Genomic DNA, 24,461 nt, shown 5'->3' on the forward strand with positions numbered 1-24,461 from the left:
ACAGTGCTGCCCCCTTCCTGATTTCTTACTCTTTCCAAATTGTTACAATGTTTCAGATCATCAAACAAATGATAATATTAGACAAAGATAACCTGAGTTGGGAATTATGATTTCATTTATTAAGAAAAAAAAATCAGTCATCTCATCTCTGACAACTCAGTTGGATTTGAGAAAGTTCCATTTTTGTTTCATCAGATCATGGAATATTTTCCCCAAAGTCCTAGGTATCGTCAAGACTTTGAAGTTTTGTTATAAATGTGAGACGAGCCTTTGTGTTCTTCTTGACCATTAGTGTTTTTTGCCTTGGAACAATATCATGGACTCATTAACACTGACCTTATCTAAGGCAAGCAAGGCCTGCTATTATTTAGATGTTCTTCTCAGTTCTTTTGTTATCTCCTAGATTATTTGTTGATGTTTTCAAGATCTACAACAATGGATTGTGTGGAGAAACGAAGAGGACCCAAATGCAGACACTGATGCATAAGGGAGGTGGAACAAAAGGCGAGACATTTATTCCAGGCTGATAATGTTAACATAAATAAAAGGCAAAACGTGAAACTTAGACTAGACTGATTGACTAAACTGGGAAAACTAAAACAAAACTAAAACACAAAACACAGGGAAACGAGAGAACTAGACCATGACACAGGAGACAACAAGACAATACAGACAACATGACAAAGGACTCGACACTGTCGTAAAGCAGGAAGCACAGAGATACACGGGCTTGACAACATCAGGGACATAGAAATGGTAGATGGAGCACGGACATAACTAAGAAACAAATACAGACAACATGACAGCTAGGGAGAAAACACATGACAGATGACACAAGGGGAACCAAGAGGAGACAGGACACAGAGGGAGACAAAGACACCACTGAGACACACAAAGGGGAAGGGAGACTTAGACACAGGGGACCTGAGTTGCACACTGAAGACACGACACCAAAACCAACAGACATGGAAGGAAATTAGACAAGAACTAAATAGAGGAACTGAACTCAATATCAACAGAACTAACTGAAGCCTAAACAAATTAGAACATAATAATACAAAAGACATGAAATTCAACATGCTGGGTCAAAAAGACCCAGAACCATGTACTGTTGAAAAAATGATCAGTAGACCTGTCCATATTTGTGATTGGTCAGATGCTGCTATGTGAATCTACAGCTACAATACCTGTAAAGCATTTATTTGTGCATTTGACTTTATAGTCCTGTCATTTATTTATGTTGCTCTTCCTCCCTCTCTCTCCTCGAGTGTATCTGAAAGACAAGCTGAGCCAATGTATTCGGTCATTAAATGATCTCTCTCTCTTTCTGTCTTTAATTCTTATCTGCCTCCTTCATTCTCCCTTTACATTACATATTTTTATATCTTCCCTATCCTTTTTCTTTCTCATGCCCATTCTTCTACGTTCACTTCCTTCTTCACTCTCCTTTTTATAATCCCTTCCTGTGACTTGTCTTAATTTCTCATTTCCTCTTTACTTCTTTCTTCACTCTTTTCTTTATTTTTCCTCATCCCTTTCTTCACCTCTATTCTTATGCTTATTTCTATAATTTCTCCATTTCCTTCCATTTTGCTTATAATTTTTCTTAAATGTAATTTTTCTTTTCATTTTCTCATTGTTTTCATCTCTGTTCTTTCTTCTTTCCTATCACTCCTCTTCTTTGTACTAACATATTCTTCATTATTCATCATCCTTTCATAAATATTGTTGTTTTTTCCATCTGATTGCATTGCTTTGTTTATTCCTACCTACCCTTCCTCATTTCCCTCTTACATACCTTTCTTTTTCCGGCTACTATATTTTGCACTTTCACTCCCTTCCTCTTTCTGCACATATCCACAACTTCACTTGTGACTTTCATTGACCCTGCTTCCATCCTCCTCCCAGTCTGCAGTAGTGCTCCCATAAACATGAAGGTGCAGCATGTCAATGGCAGTGCTTTGGTGGTGCGTTGGGCTCATCCGGAGGTCACCTACCACTCACCCATCCAGCATTTCCTGGTATCTTACAGCTGGACGGCCCATGATGACAGCTACGAGGAGACCCACCTAACGGATGCCAAACACAAACTGGTGAGTCTTTGAGGGACTGCAGGGTTGGAGCCACATTATAGGTGGATGCTAAGTTTTAATAATGAATATTAAAAGTAGTGCAAGCATGTTTCATACTGCAGTTGATTCAGCAGCTGCTGAATATAAGCTTTAAGATATGAGATACATGATGAATGAAGTGGGAAAAAAAGATTGATGGCACAAAAATACATTTTTATATAAAATGGAGGGAAAGAGGGGAATAACAGTGAGCTCACAAAGTGTTTAACAACTTAATGATTTTTCTCTAGGTTTATTTAAGGATGTCTTTGCTTACTGACATTAACAGCCAGTGTGTTTCAGTTACACAGCTACAAGTTGTTTTTTTGTAGAACAGCACTGAGATGCATGAAAGACTGAATGTGGCTTCTTTTTTGAGGATTTGAGGAAGATTATATAGCACACATCTTTAACTACTTTAAAAAGAATTAAATTGGGTACACAAGTTTGAATTTATTGTATTATTTATAGGTTCAATGGAGGGGAGCCTATTTGATATAAAATGCTATTCACACCAGTCTAATAACACAACAGGTTTTGTATATGTACTGTGTCATAGACTAACGTCAGCTTAAATAATTCGTAGTCACACAAATGTCTTTGTAGAGTGAAGGCACCTCCTCCATTTCTCGCCTGCTTAATTAACCTGATTTTGTGCAAAAATGCATTTTTACTCTGCTGATAATTGCACAGTGTGTTTAATAGACGATTCCCTCTGTTTTAGCTCAGTGACAATCTTGCTAACCTGTGCTGCAGACCCTTGTTGCCTCATGCAGACAACCAGGACAAAAGCAAGTCTCTCATATCCTCAAAACCTTTTTCTTTTGTTTTCTGTATCTAAAGTCACAGTTCAATTGCATTTGTATGAGCTGAGAACAAATGAAAGTGACTGAAAATAATGTAAATGTGTGACACTGTAATGTAGCAATAATAAATATACACCTATATTTAATGTTGTTGTTTTCAAATGTCTTTAGATGATAAAGATACTATTAATCTTAACGGCTTATATCAGGGGTCGGCAACGTTTCTGATGACGAGTGCCATCTACAATTTCCTCAGAAGTCAAAAAAAAAATGTGCCATATGATTGCATTAGCAATAAATTTAATAACGCTCTATATTAACAGTTACACACTATATAGAACAACTTTATAGAATTATATTTATTTGCAGATGTTGGCAGCTATCAGCAAATACTTATCAGCTATTTTGAAACAAAAACAGACACTTTTTATCCATAACAGCAAATGAACTGTACAAGAGAAAATGCAAATGCTATTTATGGTCTCCTCACAACAATGATAAGAAAAATAAACTGGGCCAATACGGCATGTTTGTTAATGCAGGGATACACATGTTAATGTGATCTCTGGTCTCCCACTCAGAGACACAGGTCTCCGAGTGTCCAGCATTCAGACGGCTACCTGAGGACACTCATGTGAGAGAAAATCTGCTCACACAGATATGTAGAGCCAAATACTGTCAATAAGGCCTCTGCAATGTTCTGAAGACAGTTAAACTTGTCAGGTAGTGATGTCCAGCAGGTGAAAATGCAGCTCCATGAACACGCACAGCTGTGGATTCCAGCTGCGTTTGTAGTTCTGCAAACTTTGACCCCACAGAGTCGAGCTTTTCAGTTCAATCAGCTGCATTTCGATGTCCTCTGTGTCCAACCAGTTAATGCGAGACAAATCCAGCTGACAAACCTTTCTGGTTTGATCAGAAAAGAAAACATTGGTCCATACACCTGAAAGTCCCAAAAACGCATTGTGAATTCTGTCTCGAGTCTACGAATGTATCCATGTATTTCCGTGGTGCTGATGCTGCACTGAGCGGACAGCTCCTGAAGCATTTGAAGTGTCGGAAATGTGGAATTTTCAACATCGCTTGAAAGAACTGTCAGCTAACAACGTCCCTCTCACCGGTAGGCTAAGTTATTTTTAGCCAATTACAAGTTGAATCTGGTAGTTGGGGTTGTTAGCTAAGACACCATCATTAAGAATTGGGACAACTATGTGAGCTAATTTGCGATGTGCACCACTGGCCCGGCCATTTATTTTTTAATGCACCTTCTCAGATTAATTCACTGCGTGTCGTGCCCAGGGCTGGACTGGGACAAAAAATGGACCCGGGCATTTTGACTAGAGACCGGCCCCCCAGGTATTAAAGCCATAAAGCCTTTGAAACAAATGCTGTGACAGTGATGTACGCTGTCTTGTTGGTATATGTATGATTTCTATACATTTGACATCAGATAAAAACTTTGGTTGTAAGATTCAGATAATTATTTATTAAAAGCGAGACATTTTAAATGAGAATAAGAAAGAAAAGTATTTCTTTGTGCCCCCCTTTCCCTGTTAATGCCCTACCTGCCCCCCTGGCAAAACTTTGCTAGAGCCGCCCCTGCACAGTTACCAGCTGTCAGCTACATAGAAAAGGATCCTGGTGTTATTTATCTCTTAGAAACAGTTCATAACTTCCCTTCAACTCATTCATGTCACCTAAAAGGTAAACCTGTTTCTCCATCACCTGTTCAGCTCTGATGATTCAGTAAGGACATCTCCTGGTTTCATCTGCATGTTTCCCTCTCACCACATATCCAAACCGATATCATGACCAGCAGCTTTTACAGCTGTGGCTCCAGCAAACATCAGCTGATACTAGAAATTAATATTAAATAAATTCTAACAACAGCTGATCAAGCTTAAACGTGCTGCTGTTGTTTAGCGCGACATCCGCTGGTTTCCTCTTTCTGGTGCAAAGTGGGCGATAAACAAACAAGAGAGAAAAGACGATCAGCTGATCATTGATCAGTTTCATGATTGAAGTGGCAACAGGAGAGAGAGGGGGAGAGAATGAGAGAAAAAGAGGCAGCTGTGCAGCGTAAAGATGCAGAATAACTCCAGCTTTGTGTCTTTTTCCATTCTAAGTACGGGACAAACTGTGTTCCTTTCCAGTATAATACGAAACGCGTAATATTTTCTCTGAATACGGGACGATTTTTACGGGACGGTTGGCAACTCTACTAACGAACCTTATGAATAAAATAAACTATCAGTAACATCACAGCACCCACCCAGCTGTATAGAAACTCCGTCATGCTAGCTAGTACGCAGTACGAGTTATTGTAACTGACTGTAAAAAGTCAGCACAACGAAAATAAACTCAAACTAAAACTGGTTTATATCTGACCCAGATAGACTGCAGGTCATAACTTCTTACCTGAAGTTAAATTCACCTGACACTCGGACCGGCGGCCGCCTCGGGTCTCTCCTCCTCCTGCCTCTCCCCCTCCTGCCTCTCCTCCTCCTGCCTCCCCTTTCCCTCATCCACCTGCTGGCCTCTGTGGAAGCTCCGCCACAGCCACCACCAAACAGCTGAGTTATTTTTACACATCGGCCAGCATCTGGACAATCCACCACCTCTCATTGTTCATGCCGTTACACAACAACAACAAGAAAAAAATCATCGGCCCATAAAAACGAAAAATCACCATGGTCGTGCCATCAATTAACCCCTCGCGTGCCAACTGTGGCACGCGTGCCCAGGGTTGCCGACCCCTAGCTTATATAATGACTATGAATATGCTTCAATGGAAATAAAAATCTTACTGTTTAAGTGAGTTAAATTGTTAAAGCTGTGCAACACAGATACATAAAGAATGTGTCCCTGCATGCTAGCAGAAATGTCATTATGCAGTTAATTTAATGTAAAATATTTAGTCCATCAGCTTTAGGGCTGAGAAAGTCAGGGAATGTTTTCCCAGAGAACTCAGATGTGTGCTCTGGATTACCACAAACTCTGTTTAAGAAAACTCGATTTATGATGACCTTTGCACAGCAAGACCTTTGCACAGCATTAGTAAATCATCACACGTGATGATTTACTAATGCATTCACCTGAAGGGAATTCCCTAATTAGAGCACTTGAAAAATTTACAGTAGGTAAAAGCCTGGCCTCTCCAATCCAAAACACAGCAACAATGGGTGGCTCGAGACTTTTGCACAATATCAAAGTTTAAAGAATAAATCAAAATATTTTAAGTCATAACCAAACAGAAAAAAATGGTTTCGTGCTCATAATTAACATGAGTCTGAGCTCTACATTGGAGAGACCAAACAGCCACTTCACAAGTGCATGGCACAACATAGAAGAGCCACCTCCAGGGGACAAGACTCAGCTGTCCATCTGCATCTAAAGGACAAAGGTCACTCTTTTGAGGACACCAATGTTCACATTTTGAACAGAGAAGACAGATGGTTTGAAAGAGGAGTGAATGAAGCCATCTATGTCCACTGTGAACGACCATCTTTGAACAGAGGCGGTGGCTTACGACACCAACTGTCTGCCATCTATAATCCAGTTTTGAGATCCCTTCCCAGATGCCTTAACAGCCACTCACATCCTGGGCCATTTGACCTCAGGAAATCACATGATAGGGTGGGGCTAGGTTTCACAATGAGCTCAGCTGAAACCCTGGCTGATTGTGACCTACAGAGATCGAAAAAATGACGTCAAAACCGCAAAGGGATTGTAGGTACGAGTGGCAAGCGGTACTAGCGCACGCAGGCTTTCACATGAAAACAGTCACACAGCGATAAAAAGAAACAAAGAATGGCAAGAAGCTGTTGTATTATTAACTGCAATAGCCGGTCGCATGACAGCCACGGGAAGCCGACGGGTAAAGAGATCGGTTTTTATCGGATTCCGTTGTGGAAGAGAAATTGTTCAGGCCATGTTTCCCAAGTAACAAAGAGCCGACGGATGGCCTGGATTGCAGCCATTCGAAGACCAAATATAACGTTTCAGAACACTCCAGCTCACATGTTAGTCTGCTCCAAGCATTCCCACAAAGGTAAGTCTTCTGTTGTAGTTATTACGTAATTTATCATAACATAATTGTTCATGTAGGTTACAAATAGTCTTATATTGATTTGAATTGAATTCGTTGCCCTATGCTGCTTTGCGGGCTAATGTTTGTTGTGTTTTGTAGGAAAGCCAGCCTACAAAATGCTGGAATGTGATCCAGACTGGGCACCCTCTATCAACCTGGGTCAGACCGAGTTTAAAGCTGCTACCACAGCGAAATTTGATTGGTGAAGAGAGAGCGAGATCAAAACAGCCACGAAGAGTCCCGCATATATGTGCCCAAGTGTTGTATTGAAGCAATCAAGTGGTGAATAACTGTTTTCCAGTATGTTGTTTTGCAATGTTGGTTTTTTGTTTTTTGTTTTTTTGCATGGTTGATTTGTTTTTCACCGAAGCAGCTAATGAAGCATAATGGAATACAATTTTGCATCTTTCTTGTAAGATTCTATAATAGAATGAAACAATAATGCCAGTTATAAATAAAGACAATAAATTGAATCAATTACGAAACACTTATTTTATTTCTATTACATCTGAAAATGTTGTGTAATAGTACAACCTGAAACAACAAATAGATTGCGTTGGCCTGTACAGGAGATAAAGACAGAAAAACAGCTGTGAAATGGAATAGTCCAAATCACCAAAGTAAACTGGACCTGGGCTTGTTGCAGGGATCTGAAGTTACTAAACATTTTGTGAGTGTATGCACTCACACACACATATTAACACTTAAATTTATTAATAATACTCTTTACAGAGTAATTTAGCCGGTAGTGTTAATCTCATATAACACTACCCAGTGCTGGTAGTCAATTCTCTGGAATTTCAAGAGTAAATTTAACACCAAATACACTTAGCATCAATGTATCCTATTTTGGTAACCTTAAATTTCACAGTAAATAATAATTATTTCTTTTACAGTAATTGACTGAATTTAAACATAAATTCATGTGAAAACAACAGACATTCCGTTAACCTGATTACAGTCTTACTTTGTAAAATATAGTGAAACTGTATAAAATGATACGGTATCATACCTAAAAAGTTGAATATTACGGTAAATTACTGGCAGCTGTGGTTGCCAGAATTTCACCGTGGAAAATATAGTGATAATGTAGAATATATAACGGTATACTTTGTTGATAAATGTAAAATTCACAATAAAGAATCATAAACCTGTTCATGGTAACTCATGTAAAAGCAACAAACATTCTATTAACCTGATTACAGTTTTTCATTGTAAAGTGTTCCTGAAACTGTATAAAATAAATATTAAAAAGTAGAATATTACGGTAAAATACTGGCAGCTGTGGTTGCCAGAATTTCACCGTGGAAAATATAGTGATAATGCAGAATACATAACGGTATACTTGTTGATAAATGTAAAATTCACAGTGAACTTTGGTTTTTGTGCAATTATTACATTGAAATAAAGAACTAATATAAAGTAAACCAGTTAAAATACATTTTAATAAGCTTGTTTACCGTCTCCTATTGACAAAGCACAGAAGAGCTGTATAATACAAAACATGCCTTTTTATTTAAAAGTTCATATTTACACGAAATTATTGGCAGCTGTTGCAGACAGAATGTCGTCTAAAAAAATTAAGGTCCAACAAATGAGGTAATAAACATAATAGGGCTAACTGGCATAAAACTTACATTCTTTGACTTTTCGTCATAATTTGCTAGAAACATTAATAAAAACCAGTAGAGACAATGATTAAATTAAACAGTTAACATCCATCCATCCATTCGCTTCCACTTATCCTTTTTCAGGGTCGCGGCGCTGGAGCCTATCCCAGCTTTCATAGGGCGAGAGGCGGGGTACACCCTGGACAAGTCGCCAGTCTGTCACAGGGCTAACACACAGGGACAGACAACCATTCGCACTCACATTTACACCTATGGGCAATTTGGATTAATCAATTAACCTATCCCCACAAACTCCATGTCTTTGGACGGTGGGAGGAAGCCAGAGTACTCGGAGGGAACCCACGCAAACATGGGGAGAACATGCAAACTCCACACAGAAAGACCCCGGCCTGATGGTGGAATTGAACTCAGAACCTCCTTGCTGTGCAGCAACAGTGCTAACCACCATGCTGCCCTAAACAATTAATACTTAATAATCAAATTAATGACTAAAAAGGCACTAATCTAATTAATATCAAACTTAATACAACCAATAACAAATAAGTACATAATAAACAGTCAAACAAAATTTAAAACACTTGATACTTGCAGTGGTTGCCAAAGTTTCTTTTTATCCAGATTGATAGTAGAGGGCTTTCAAAACAGTCTCTGATGGTGTCTGAGGAACTGGAACAGGTTTTGGATTCAATGTGCTGGAGGACTTGCTTGTTGTTCTTCAGATGCTTGGTGTAGATTAGCGTTCTTTCCTTGCAGTCTGAAAGCAAATACAAAGCACAATAAAGCAAACTGCCCATTTCAAAAGCAAATATACAATCTTACATCTAATAGAGCTGACACAATTAATCGTATAATGATTTACAATTGTGATGCATTGTGGGGAAAAAAGCATTCTTAATCCATTCAGAAGAAACTAATCAATTATTAAATACAGTCCCAATCAAAAGTTTAAGACCACTTGAAAAATGGCAAAAAGAAAAATCATCTTTTGCATGGTTGGATCTTAACAAGGTTCCAACAACATGCAACAAGCAGAAATGGGAGTGAGACAAAACATTTAACTTTCATTTCACAAACTTAAACTGGGACAGGCTGTTTTACAGCTGATCAAATGTTTAGGACCAAATGCCTTTAAAAGGCCAAATCTGTGCAAAACTGTGGATTCATTGTCGTTTTCTGTCAGGTAGTCAGACTGTCAGGATGTTCTGATGGCAAAAGCAAAAAAACTTTCCTTGTTGAACATGGTCGGTTTGTTGAACTGCATAAGTAGGGTCTCTCACAGCGTGCCATCGCTGCTGAGGTGGGACGCAGTTAAGACGGTCATTTCTTAAATAATCCTGGGTGTTATGGAACAAAAACGTGAAGTGGAAGACCTAAAAAATCCTCAACCTGAGTTAAGGCCATTAGTGGTGCCCATTGCACCATAATAATCATCAAATGGCATCTGAGACTGAAGGGCTTCAAAAACTAGTTCTCTGATGAGAAAAAAATATAACCTTTTTTTATCCTGTAAAAAAAATGCAACCTTGATGGTCCTGATGGGTTCCAACCTTACTGGCATGACAAGCAGATCCCACCTGAGATGTTTTCTTTGCCCTACAGACGAGTGGGTGCCACAATGATTGGGAAGATGCTTTTTCCTTCAGTGGAACAATGAAGCTTCAGGAGGTGCAGGGGTGTCAAAAGGCTGCTGGCTATGTCCAGATGTTGCAGAGAGCATCCGTGATGGCTTAGGGCCCTCATCTGTGTGGTAACGACTGGGTTTTTCAACAGGACAACGCTACAGTACACAATGCCCACAGGACAAAGGACTTCTTCCAGGAGAATAACATCACTCTTTTGGACCATCCTGCGTCTTTCCCTGATCTAAATCCAACTATGAATGGACAACAGTTCCAGACAGTAGACACCCTTCGTGTGGCCCTCTTCACCACTTGGAGAAATGTTCCCACTCACCTCATGGAAACGCTTGCATGAAGTGATCAACAAGAACAGCGGACCAATTAATTACTGAGTTCAAGTTTGGAACTTTCTGTTTTGGGGGTTTACCCATGTTTTCTGGAGGTGTGGTCCTAAACTTTTGATCAGCTGTAAAACAGCCTGTTTCAGTTTAAGCGTTGTTTTTAACAAATTGCATACTCAAAAAATGTTTTGCCTCACTCCTATTTCTTCTTGTTGCATGTTGAAGCTGTACTTGGAACCTTCTTAAGATCCGACCATGCAAAATATGATTTTTTGCCATTTTTCAAATGGTCTAAAACTTTTGATCAGGACTGTACAACCTAAAAATAACAGCAATTTGTTTTCTTCAGCCACATACATCACAGTGGACCAAAAAGTGCAGTTTGTGTTCAGACAAGTTTTGAGCTATAAAAAAGTAGCTTATATGTAACCTCCTTTATTTGTTGATGAAAAGAAACAAACTGAAATGAAGTTATCATGATGCACTGGGAAAAAAATTATATTTTTCAGCGCAAAACGTCTGTAGTTTTCTAATAAAATCTCTGTTACTGAGCCTCACAGGTCCTTTTCTTCTGCTGCTGCGCATCACATGCCAGCAGTGGCTAGCTAAAGGACTGTACACATGCGCGATTGCATGCAGTGGGGTAAAAATCATCTGCTTCCATCTTCCATTCCACCACGTCATCAATCATGAGAGGCAACAGCCTTAAAAAGTTCCAGTTTTATATTAACTGGTTTGAGAGTTTGTTTGAGGACTGATCTCTCACACGGCTTTGAAGAGGTATCAGAGTCAGAGTATTTAAACTGTTTGATGCTCCAATTCAGAATGGAGTAGGTGAACCATTCTTTTTTATTCACAAAAAATTTAAGAAACAGCGCAACATCATATGACAAAATGCCATAAAATCTTGTGTCCTAATCAAAATGGCAAACCTGGCTGACAGATGTGAAAATATTTTAAACAGTTGAAAACTGACTCAAACTTTACTCCTTCTATATCTGGTGTACCTTCAGTCTTGAGGTGTTCAACAGGAGAGTTGTACATCTCTATGGTGCATTCTGCTCCACACTGATTTGGATCACCACCCTGAAAAACAGATTGCGTCATTAAACAGTATCTACAGAAATGTTGTGTACGACTAAAGCAGAAGCCACCAGTGCAAAGTGAGCCCAAATTATCTCCAGCATGCAAAACAAGGTTCCTTTAACTATAGTTTTATCTATTTATTTCCATAACCTAAAGGATGAACAACTTCAAAGGCATTTTGCTATAGCAGTAGTTTCAAACATAATGGATTTTGGTTAAAAAAAAAAAATTACTACTTTTGAATATCTGACCATCACTAATGTCACACAGTACATCTGATGAAGACTCAGCTGATTGGTCACCTGTTACACATTTCTGGATCCCTTGACCGCCTCACAAAGCTTGGAAATACCCTCATCAGATAATGTTGTTTTAGTTTTAAGAAGTGTAGTGAGCTTATTCAGAGTATATGACTGACCCAACTCATATTTTTTTTTAATTTCCTCTACAATGGTCAGGATGGCAGAAGCAGGTCACAATGAAATACATAACCCCTCAGTGACTTCACTGACTTGGCACAGAAATCAAAAAGGAACATTGTCTTTAGCTGCTTTTGGTAAATTAAACTGGCGTTTGTTCCACAGTAAAGCTAGCTAAAATCTTCAACCTGCTGCATTAGGATGAACTTTCCAGAAAATTAAACAGGACTGAAGGCAAAGCCTGTAACAGAGCAACGCTTTCAATGCAGCAAGAAAACTAAGCGAACTATGGTTACAGCTGATATACGTTTCAAGTCTAATGATATACTTACATTGAAAGAGAAGGTTGTTGGTTCGGCGTTGCTGGGCTCCCTTGCTGAGCAGGAGTCTGTCTGGACCAGGTCTGGACCGTTAGAAGTGGCGCTATCTTCTTCTTCGTTGGTTTGGTTTTAAATATTTGGCGCTTCCAAGGAGCATTGGTGCCCTCTGCTGTTAGAGTACCTCAAAGTCTAAGTTTGAGGACTGGAGTCTAAGTTTTATATACATATATATATATATATATATATAGGTGACGGTTTAGACACGTGATGCATTTTCTCCCAAACGTGCATGGACTTTTAAAGAAACTGATTGTTACAGCTTTTATAATACATTCGTTGACTGCTCTTGACCTTGCAAACTACACCGATTTATTAACATTATTTCATTATTTTTTTGTATTTCATTTTGATCAATTAATTTTAATTTCAGAAGGTGGTATCACACTCAAACAGATTGAACACGGACTGTGTTCAGTGGCAAATCCATGATTTAAACCTCCCTATAACACAATTTTTTTTTTTTTATTGTAACTGTGTTATACTTGGTGAGACTCTAGAACTTAAAGAACTATCCTTTTTTTTATTAGTAGTAATTGTTTGTATGTACTGTTAACATATACTGTTTTATCAAACAGCCTGAGGTTGTTGATATTAAAAACATTTCACTGTAATTTTCACATTAATTCTAACAATGTTTTCACATTTTGTTAAAATTAAAAGTACGGTATGTTTTAGGTAATTAATATACAGTTGTAAATTGTAAATTCAAATGAAAAAAGCAGGAAAGATTGTCATTCATACAGAGTTATTATGTAAATTGTAGGGTGATTAATTGTAAATAATGTTACAGATTTTTCCTGTTGTTTTCAAATACAATGGGCCATATTACAGTACATTAATATATTTTCAACATATTAGGAGTGTAAAAATAAAGGCAAATCACCGTTTTTCAATTTACAGAAATGTAATGTCCATATTACAATCAATTACTCTTTTTGATTTAATGGTAATTTACCGTTGCCATTTTACAGTTATTAACTGTAATTTTTTTGTACATTTCTTACAGTGTTGATTTAGCGCAGCCATATTTACTGTGCAGTTTCAGATATACCATCTGGTTTTGGAGCTTTGAGAAAATGTGTAATAAAGCCACGGCAGACCCCACAATGTTTTCGTGCTTTTCAGCACACTTCTTTTATTTGCGGTTGCTGTTACAAACATGGCTGCAGCTTTTCAGCTCACAGCTGAACACACACACAAACAACAACACAAACTCAGGACCTAATACAGACTTTAAAGCCGGTGAGGCGTGATTCGGGATGCTGTCCAGGTGCGTCCGCCTCCCTCGCAGCTGCGCCGCAGACCACGCCCCGCCACAAAGTCTGTGTGCAAGAATATTTTATTTTATTTTAAATTGTATCTATTTATCGATATTGAAATGGATGAATGAAGAACTGATTACTGGGAACACTTTTAGGGATTTGCAGTGCAAAATGTCTGAATGCTCAAACTAAATTTTATCCATTTATTTTACAGTTTCAGAAGATGAATGGATGTGCTGTGACGCATCATCAGTGTTGTATCCTGGGTTCAGTGGGTGTTTCATGTCTCACACCACCACACTCTAACCCAGGTGACCTAGCCAGGGTTGATCAGGCCTCTACTTGTATCCCAGCAGCACTGCACCAGGGATCACCTCTCGTAGTCTATAGCCACCTGGAAGGTCCCTCTGCTGCCTCTGTTGCAGTTTAGATGGCTATTCTTCTAAATGGCTCACTCATGCCAAGCAGTGGCATCCGTTTCAGTCCTTTAGAAGACCCTGGTATTTGGCCAGCTTCCTCTCAATCCTCTCCTCTATGCAGTCTTCTGAGGGAACCGTCTATTCAATCAAGAGTAGCTGTTTTGAGGCTTCTGACAGAATCGTTGCGTAGGAGTGTCAGACTCCAGCTTGTCGGTCTGCTGATTCAAACAGTGTCTCGTCCACACTGTTCTCATTTATCAGTGCAGTTAGCCAAACAATGAAGAACCACTTGCTGCTTAAGAAACAGAGGACCTCAACCTTTTTGCAGTGGCTCTGATGTATCCAAGATGGTCTCTCTGCAATTTTACAGGCTATGGGTGTTGTCAATAACACTCGGTTTCAACCTGCAAGAGACTGGAGAAGAGTCTTACGGCAGTTTATTGTTCAAAACAATATCCTTATTTTCTAGTAGTTTTGCCATCCATTCTGCCAGAGCTTTCTCTCCGACAGATTTTTCTAAGGGTCACTTTTTGCAACTGAGATTGCATCTGCTTTTTACACTAGATAAATCTCTGGCCATTTTGTGAAGAAATCTATAATCACTAGAGTATAAAAGTGTGTATTAAGGACCTGGACTATCCGCCCTGAGGACACATGGGTCACCCCGTGTGTCACTAATGCTGCTGTTCTGCACAGGGACTTGGGGAGTATCGGTTTACCTTCACAACATCAAATCATATTATAGTTGTGCTCCACACTTTAACCATGTCTTCTGTTCTGTAGTTGGCGCTGCTCTTTGTTCATATTTGCATAATGGATGCAGACATTAATGCGTCTACAGTTTGTTGTTCGGCTAACTTAGCTGCTTGATCTGCAAAGTTGTTACCTTTAGTTATTTCGGATTTATCTTTCTGATGTGCAGCACATTTACACAATGCTAACTGTTTTGGCAATGTAATCACTTCTAATAGTGTCTTTAGAATATCTCCATGTTGTACTGGGTTTCCAGTAAATTTAATCATTCCTCTATGCTGCCAAATGCAAAACGATGCACTGCTAAAAAAAACAAAAAAAAAAACATACTGACTTTCTGTGCGTCTCTCTGTCTACTTCTTAGACACAGACAGCTCCTTTTATGGGCATGTAGTTCCTGTTACACACACACGATTTCCTGTCACAGACACACCACAGGCACACATATTTCCTGTTTTTGCATTAGTTAGTTTTTGCAGACTAATCGAACTCTCTGTCGAACTTTCCATATAGCGACAATAAGTGTAAATTGAAGTCACTGCGTGGGGTACTTGGATGATCAAAGTGTGGCCTAAAACAATGTCAGCTGACTTTTTTACTGCCTCTGCTGCAGCTGCACAGGCCTGACACAACAGAGTCTAATTTGCAGGAGTAAAATGCAAGCGGACGTTGTTTTTCACCAAATGCCTGTGTTAAAACTGCTTTTATGTAACCTGCACCTCCATCTACATGTAAGTAGAAAGGCTATTTTCAAGTTACTAAATGCTTCCTCTGATTTCTTTTCTTTGTAGATGCAAGACTACATTTTGACTTAAGGCATTTAGGTCATTTCTATTTTTTCAAAGAACTCACACATTTCACATATTTCAAACTGCTAAGTTAGGATTTGTTTTTGTTTTGTTTTGTTTTTTTTTTCCTTTGCCTTTTTTTTTTAAAAAAAACTTCTTTATGTGAACGCTTCCCACAAGGTTCCATTCTTCCTATAGCAGCTTCATATACATCATGCACCAGGCTTCTAATCTCTATGTGGATGCATTGCTCACAGGTTTAAAACTAGACATTAGTAAATCATATGCCTAATCATTATGTGTCACTGTGATCCACAAGTATGATCACAAATTTGTTTTTCAAACCAACAAACACACATGAGTCAGGACACAAAAGAAAAGAAAAAGCTGCTGTCAGAAACAAAGCAGAAGTGTGAGGAAAAAACTGATCTCAGCAGCCACATATGTGAGCTTTTAATATCATTCAGCTTCTGCTCTGAAAAACAAATGAAAAAAAAAACTTGCTGTGTAGCTTGCTCATTAGCTTAGTAGTGTCCACATATGTAATTCAGCTTCTCAAACCTGTAGCTTCAGCTGTTGTATACAGGGTTTGGCTTATTAGTGGTTAGTACAGGTTTGCTCTCCATCTCAATAAAGTCTCATCTAGGATGACAGGTTTACAAGCAGGTCAAGTGTCTCTATGCACTTGATTAGATTAGGTATTTTCCTTATTTTCTTCAACTCATATATCATTGTACTGAATTTGAGCAAACCTTAAGCTTGAATCAGACTACTTTTAACAATTATCCACCTCACATCATAACTGACTGAGGTGCCTCTTATTATTTAATATTAATATTATTAATGTTATTTTTTTATAACAGCAATAGTACATTATAATATTTATTAGTATATTAGAATATACTACTATACTACTATACTACTAATATACACAAATTATTATTTTATATTTTATTATGTGTCCATCCAGGGCTTGGGGGTGATCTGCAGTTTCACCCCCTCCCAAGCTGGAGACATCTACCTTCTTCCTTTCCTTTCCTGTCCTTTTTTCTTTTCTCTCCCTGTGAGAAAGAGCCATACCTGTAACTAGCACAACACACTGTGTGACAAACTGTAGACACAAACAGTTTGTGTTTGATGATTTTTTTTTTAGATACTGAAGTGCATCAACTGCAACTTACAACTGTACAGATATTTGTTTAAAAACGTAGGCAGTAAAAGTAAAAAGTTGTCAGAAAAATAACCACTTAAGTAATGTACAGATACCTGAAAATTCTACTGAAGTAAAGTAACAAAGTATTTGTACTTGATTACTTCCCACCTCTGTTGTGGACATAGTGAAAGCAGCAGTAGTAGTGTGGAAATCAAAAACTAGAACAACTTAAAAAACTTTGTCTTCTTCATGTTTTTGATGGTTTAATTACGCCTTAAAAATAAACTACTGTGCTTGATAGCCAACAGTTAACTGATCATATTATTTCACAAAATATACTTATATTTTTCTGACTGCTATTTTCCCTTTTACTTATGATCCTCTTGGTTCTATTTTGCCTCTTTACTTCAGTGTTTGTACTCCAGTCTTGCGTTTCATGATCCTGCTTTCCCTACTTCCTGTCCTGCTGATAACAACAGCACAGCCTTCACCCAAATACAGTGATGTTACTGCTTTGTTGCTCCGGGGATTTTAAAGTATTTTAGCTGTCTAGCATTTTTTCATGTGTACAGATGGCACAGCCCAAATGACATGATGAAATTATGTTTCTAATTACATTGTGAACTTTATTGGCTGTAACTGTAAGTTTTAACAAAAGCATTTTCTGCTCTCAAAAATATCATTGCTGGGACATCTAAGAACTGGTTTTGACACGTAAAAAACGACCTTGATTGTATCATTTAAAATATATATAATTTACAATATAATATAATATAATTTTCTAATTTTATTCATTTATTTATTAATTTAGGCATGCCACAGCTGTCCTCACACATGCAGCTGTTGTCACTTATAAAAAAAACTGGTCAGCGAGAAGTTTTTATTAATTTGTGTCCACAAAAGTTTTTGAATCAAATTACACTCATTCCATCCCAAAACACACATGTAGCGAGAAAGCGAGAGAGAGAGAGAAGATTTAATCTATTAAAAAAAAAAAAAAAAAAACCACATCCTACATCAGTTCAATTACAAACGGTCTTTTCAAAATGAGATAGGAGAGAAGGCTGTGGAATAGGTAGGAGGTTTCATTCTCTTACATTTGGGTTGCCAGTCAGCCAGCAGAATACTAATGTTAAGCTGGAGGGGATATAGCACTGCCAGCAGAAAGCATGACCTTGGGTGAGTCGCTCTGTGGGAAAACCAGAAGAGAGCAAAGAAGGGATCAGAGTGCCCCCTGGCTGTGGAAGCATCATTGACTTTTAAAAGGAAAATCTGCTATGGCAAGAGATGCAGGGGAAAGGTGGTCATAGTCTTGTCATAGTTAATGGAGAATCCCCATTGAACCCAATGACAGCCCCATGTTGTTGCTGTTCTACATCCACCCTGTGTGAATACTAACCAGCCACGGATGCTGTTGAAGAGGGAAAAGACAGCAAAAGAAGGGTGTTTCAGAGTTTGTTGTAGTTTCATGTAAATCAGGACATAATCAGATAGTTTGAGGATTTAGAAATATATAAATGGGAGCTATATTATTCACGTGTCCGTAAATTCATTTTCAGAATATTAGCGTTAGTAATAGATTATACTCATACTGAAGCTCATACTGAAGGTTTCTAATGGGATGATACAAGGTACTTTGAAACAACAGGATCAGTTGTTGTAGCCTAAACAGGTCCAAATGGTTTTTAAATGAATTCTTTGGAGGCAACAAAACCTAACAGTTTGGGTATATATATATATAAGGAAATGATGATTAATGAACACAGTATATTAGAACTAACACACAAAATTCAGACATTAGACCAGTCATTTTCACTACTCAAACTACATTTGTAATTTAACATATTAATCACACTTATACTTGGATTATTATAGGGTTAAGAATTTGGTTAAGAATAAAGATGATTTACTAGTTAAGCCTATTCTCTGAACTCGTCACTTCTAACTCAGGCTTTTAATCTGGGATTTTACCAACATTTGACAGTGTTCTTATTGTTGGGGAGTGTAACATTCATGTTTGCTGCTGCACTAAGTCTCTTGTGAAAGACTTCCTGAATCTGTCAGGGGTCCCACCCATGAGTGTGGACATAAATTTGATTTTGATCTTTCTTGTGGTCTGCAATTATGTGATATTCAGATTTGCAATTTAAATTTTTCTGATGACATGCCTGTTATAATTGAAATTTCTGCGGCATATTGACCAGTTAAACCTCTTTTACTTTTACACGATGTCTGCATCATCACTTCTGCAATTGCAGTTTTTCTGCTATTTATCATAATATTGGTGCCCTTTGGACAATTAGTCCCTTAAGCTGAATGCTGATCATCTGCACACTTTGTTCAGCGCCACTTGTGCTAATGCTCTTGACACTGTTGCTTCTTTAAAAACTGTGTTAGACCTAAAACAGATCCCTGGGTGTCACTGGGGCTCCCAGAAGGATCTGCAGAAAAGCTGAAAGAAAATGGAACTTCAGTTCTCCTTTGATATGTTTCTTTATCATAAAACTAAGTATTTACCAGACATCATCTCTAATAGCTGTCACAGACACCTTGTCTTATTTAATACAAATAATTCTGTTATTAACCCCTCACCCATCACACACTTTCCAGAGTCTCCAGCTACTTGTGAAAAGCTTTTTGCAGTCAGTAAGCTTTGGTAGTCAATAAGGTTGCTGCTATCAGGTCTCATATCACTCCTCCAGCTTATGATCCTTCTGATCCCCCAGATTTCTGCTGTTTTCATTCACTTTGTCAAGGTCCTGGAGAAGAATTGTCTTCCTTCAGCTCCAGGCTTTTCTGGGAAAAATGGCATCTCTGAAACATTTCAGTTAGATGCCAGAGTGCTACGTAGCACTAAAACTGTGCTTTTAATGTTTTTAAAAAAAAAAAAAAAAAAAAAAAGGTTTTTAATGATCTTCTACTAATTGCTCACTCAGGTGACCTCTGCCATTTCAGTACTTTTAGACCTGAGCGCTGCATTTGATACAGTGGATCGAGGTATTCTAGTGTCTCGACTGGAGAGCTGTGTGGGTATCAAAGGAACTGCCCTTAAATGGTTCAGATCCTGTTTGAACTGGCAAAAGTTTTTCTGTCCACCCCCCTTACATTTATGAAATGCATTCAGGCTACATTCCAACGAACAGCCATCAGTCATAATTATATTATATACCATTATTATTATATACCATTCATATTTTAAAATAGTAATTTTAGAAAAAGCAGGCAAATATTTAAAAAAACAAACTTTTCCATACGAAAAGTGACCACTTTAATTCACATTTCTGGAATTAACTAAATATCATAGAAAAAGGCATTTCAGGTTTACAAATGTTTAGTTTTGTTCCCACTCTGCTAACATATGCTACCTACTGTCATTTACTTGGAGGCAGTCATAAAGATTTCTGATTGACATAACTCACCATGCCAACCTTACCGATTTTCTTGCTGCAATTTGTGTTGTCGTCCAGGAGGCCATCATTTCTCCTGTCTCCCCCGATGTGCTCTACCTCTTTCGAGTCCAGGCTGTCTGCACGAATGACATGCGCAGTGACTTCAGCCAGAGTATGCTTTTTAGAGGTAGTACGTGCTCACACACACACACACACACACACACACACACACACACACACACACACACACACACACACACACACACACACACACACACTCTAAGTGCTTACGAATTCCTGACACATTCTCTTCTCCAATGTCTTCCTTACTATCAGTATTTGCATCAGCCTGCATATTGTTGGTGTATAAGCCATTTATAATGTATTTCAAAATGTATTATTACTTATTCCTTTGATCATAATATTTTAGTCATTCATATTAAGGTTATTAATGTAAGCTAGTGATGTATCAGTAGCTGCAGACTAAAGGACAGACAACTGAAATGATGTACAATGTAATAATTCAATTTAATTACATCCAGTTAATTGGCTTCCTTATTAAGTATTCAGTGACTTACATTTATATTGTTTCATGAAGTGGTTAATGAGCTTATAGTGCACTCAAACTAGTTTGCAAACATCTGTTTAAGTGTTCCTCAGTCCTGCGTTTCACTGTAGATACTATTTTTTCTTTCTCTTGTTTTAGCGAACACTACCAGGATCTTTGAAGGGACGAGGATTGTAAAAACTGGAATGGTAAGGATAATGGATGTGAATCAACACTATTGACTTTTGATTCTGTGTGAGCATCTCTCATATGAACATCAGTGTCTCAATAAGCATTAGAGTCAGGAAAAATTAAGTTCATATGCAATGGGATGAAGAGATTTTATTTTAGTTTATTTATGCAACCAAACTTTCAGAAACGACCAAACTGTGACTGCATTCTCTCTTTCTTGCTTCATTCCATACAATTATTTAAAAGGGTATGAATTTACCTAGAATTAATTGTTGTTTGTAAATAGTCACTGGTAAATTATTGACCACAGTTCAGATAAATTTCACATTTTACACAAATCAAAGAATTCTTGATGAAAGCGATTAAGAGGTTAACGGTGTTAATGTTCTGTTTTTCATGTGACTGATCTCACATCATTTTAATATGTGACACCTTCAGGCCTCAAAGTTCTAATGTCAGTTTTTTTTCTTCAAAGGTTTTTAAATCTTTGCCCATTTCTAATGACCCTTAAAAATTGAAACATATTTTGACGTTTTCTAGTTTTAAAGCTCAGTGTGACCCTTTAATCTTGATAGTTCTGATTATGCATATATAATCAAATAATTTAACTTATAATCAGGTAAATGTATGTCAGACAGGTATGTAATGTATGTAATGTGTGTTACCCGAAAAGGATTTATGATATTATTATTGAAATACTAAAACCCTGCCATCATGTTTTACAAGCAGATGGTAAACTTCATTTTTCTTCCACACAGAGATGTCCTGTCATAATCTTTGTTGCACATGATGCTCATGCTGTACACTCTCATTATTATGATACAACGTAGTACTCTGATGTATATGGTTGTATTTGAGAATTTGCAGTTTCTACTCTGTATAAGATAAAAAAAAATATGAATAAAAATAATTTTTTATTCATATTTTGCTACTTTAGCAGAGTTCCAGAATAAAAATGTAGAGCGTGAAACAAGCACAGTATTCTCCAGCAATGTATTGTGAAACTACTTGATATACCTGCTGGCAATCAGTTTCATTGAGCCCTTTAAGATCTAGGCTTGATTCTTTATTATTTTTGGTAATAAAGATGTAAAATTCGAGCAGTTCAGCATAGTGAATTTTCCTCTACTAAATTCTAAATTCATCTACTAAATTTGAATCAGATTTGGTAAAACAAATAAATGGAATAAACAAGGTGACTGAAATCTTACATTTTACATTAGTTGTAATTTTCTTCATTATAATGTCAAAGCTCAGTGAGTTCATGGGATGACTGATGATGTGTCTTTGTATTAACTACATTTTTTTTCCTTTCTCAGCCAACACTGTCTCCAGCCTCCTCGGCTGATATGGCTCCCATTTCCTCTGGCTCATCAACTTGGACTTCATCTGGTATCCCCTTCTCATTTGTCTCTATGGCAACAGGCATTGGTCCATCCTCCAGTGGTAGTCAAGCAACTGTGGCATCTGTTCTGACCAGCACTTTACTGGCTGGCCTGGGCTTCAGTGGTGGTGTCATTTCCTCTTTTCCCAGCTACATTTGGCCAAGCAGAGCACCCAACCACAATCCCACCTCTCACCACCAGGCTACCAAAGCCAGTGAGCAGATGAAAGACATGCCTGCTGTTGTCAGTGCAGCAGTTAAGGATAATAATGAAGCTGGGAGTGAGGACAGAGAAAACTGCAAAGGTCAAGGAGAGGACAGAGAGAGGGAAGGCGAGGATACGGATGATGAGAAGGAAGAAGAAGAGAAAAAAGACAAGGAGAGGAAAGGATCGGGAGGTTTAAGCAGGGCAAAGAGGAAGGATAGCAACATAGCAGCAAAGCATTTATTTGGTAAGATGCCTTACTCTGGTGCACGGGAGAAGGAACAGACTGAAAAAGAGCCTACTAAACCACCACCTGTTAGAAAAGACCAACTAAAAGCAAATACTTACAATCCACTTCACTCTTACCCAAGTCTTACCACAGAATCAGCCAATCAAACAGCAGCAGTCCCCATCCACGAGGACCTGTCAGTGACACTTAGGCACCGCATAATGAGGGATGAAAAGCACAGGCCTTTCTCCTACCACACTGGTAAGTCAACAAGGTGGTCATGTACAAACCACTGGTTATAAGAATATTAGCTGTTTCGCCTATTTGCGGAAGAGCAGATTCTGTTTTTTCTATTAATATCTCCCTTTACATTAGTCATGAGATTACTTGTTATGAAACATGTTACAACTTGTGTTGGCTGCTGCTATTTAACGCATTGTGGGCTTCTGTGTACTGTTTGTGGGGATGGCTCTAAGGTCCAGCTCCTTCATAGGCTAGCTGGTCATAACAACAATTTTGAGTATTTATTTGAAAATGAATATTAGTGTGTTGTGTATTAGTGTGTTGACCATTTTTGCTTTATTTTGGAGGTGGAATTTATCATTTAGACTTGTGCAGAAGAAGGATAGTGGATATACTGGACAATGAATGTCAAAGATGGAGGTCCCAGGCTAGCTAGGTTTACAAAAGTTTACAAGTGACTACGCCTTAACTAGACTCGATCTCTATCCCTCTCTCTCTCTATATATATATATGAGTGTGTGTGTGTGTGTGTGGCCTCTGTGATACCCGTTTGTTGATGAGCTCCTGCTGTGAGGGCTGAAGTTGAGCATTTTGACCATCTACATTTTGATGTTTTGAAATGTGTCACAAGCAAAGGAAGGATCTCAGGGATACTACATTTTCATGGATTAGCGACTTGTTAATCAAATTGCAAAGCATGACCTGCTTCATATTTCTTTTTGAAGGCTAAAGCAGTAATCATCTGAGCATAGGTATAATCTCATGATATTTCATTTTTAACTAAAACTCAGGACAGTAGTACGGCCAAATGACAACATGGGGAGATTTTTTTGGTAAAGGTGCTAACATTTCCAATTTTCTTAGATAAAAACTGTTCTATATATTGTAGATATGGTCCTGGAAAGTGAGGTCAGCATCACTGATAATACTGAAGTAACACTTTGTAACACTCTCCAGAAACAATTTATAAGAAATTTCTGACCTGTAGCTTTAGCCCTAATAGTTCGTAGTTGTGTTTCGTCCTGGTTTAACTGTAGTTAAAAATCCAGTTATCTGTGTCCTCACGCCAATGTGAACATTTGTCAGTAGAGCTTAAATAAGTTGAGGTCTGGGAAACTGTGTGTCTAACTGAGTCCTATTATAGTGCTAGGTGCAGGAAGTTCAAGTTTTAAAAAATAAGATACGTACATTTGAGCAAAAGAATTTTAAGATTTGATTTTTTTTAAAACTACAATTGTTAGCTGCCTCTCAAGTCACTGTGTCAAATGCAATGCTTTCATCCAAAAGGAAGCAAAACAGATACTCATTGTCACAATTTGTGGTGACATTACTAAAAACGTTTGCCAAAACTATTACTGCACTGTGGTCATTAAATGATAAAGATCACAGAAAGTGTTGGTAGCAAACTGTAGCA

General features: G+C 38.0%; 1 protein-coding gene and 1 long non-coding RNA gene across 3 annotated transcripts in view; one reads left to right on the forward strand and one right to left on the reverse strand.

Moving 5' to 3' along the window:
- LOC134628176 (receptor-type tyrosine-protein phosphatase gamma-like) overlaps nucleotides 1–24,461 on the forward strand; it is a 470,111-nt gene that overhangs the window by 431,951 nt on the left and 13,699 nt on the right. For both annotated transcript variants that reach the window (XM_063474903.1, XM_063474904.1), the window contains 4 exons: nucleotides 1,909–2,093; nucleotides 20,326–20,434; nucleotides 20,954–21,003; nucleotides 22,306–23,065. In XM_063474903.1, the coding sequence (XP_063330973.1) occupies nucleotides 1,909–2,093; nucleotides 20,326–20,434; nucleotides 20,954–21,003; nucleotides 22,306–23,065 (1,104 nt within the window). The remainder of the gene's footprint in view (nucleotides 1–1,908; nucleotides 2,094–20,325; nucleotides 20,435–20,953; nucleotides 21,004–22,305; nucleotides 23,066–24,461) is intronic.
- On the reverse strand, nucleotides 9,364–12,460 carry LOC134627302 (uncharacterized). Its single transcript, XR_010093892.1, has 3 exons — nucleotides 12,436–12,460; nucleotides 11,606–11,684; nucleotides 9,364–9,392 (listed from the first exon to the last, which is right to left on the reverse strand). It is a non-coding gene; the product is annotated as an uncharacterized LOC134627302 (long non-coding RNA).

Source organism: Pelmatolapia mariae, linkage group LG5 (assembly GCF_036321145.2).
Source record: "Pelmatolapia mariae isolate MD_Pm_ZW linkage group LG5, Pm_UMD_F_2, whole genome shotgun sequence".
In the NCBI taxonomy this organism is placed as follows: Eukaryota; Metazoa; Chordata; class Actinopteri; order Cichliformes; family Cichlidae; genus Pelmatolapia; species Pelmatolapia mariae.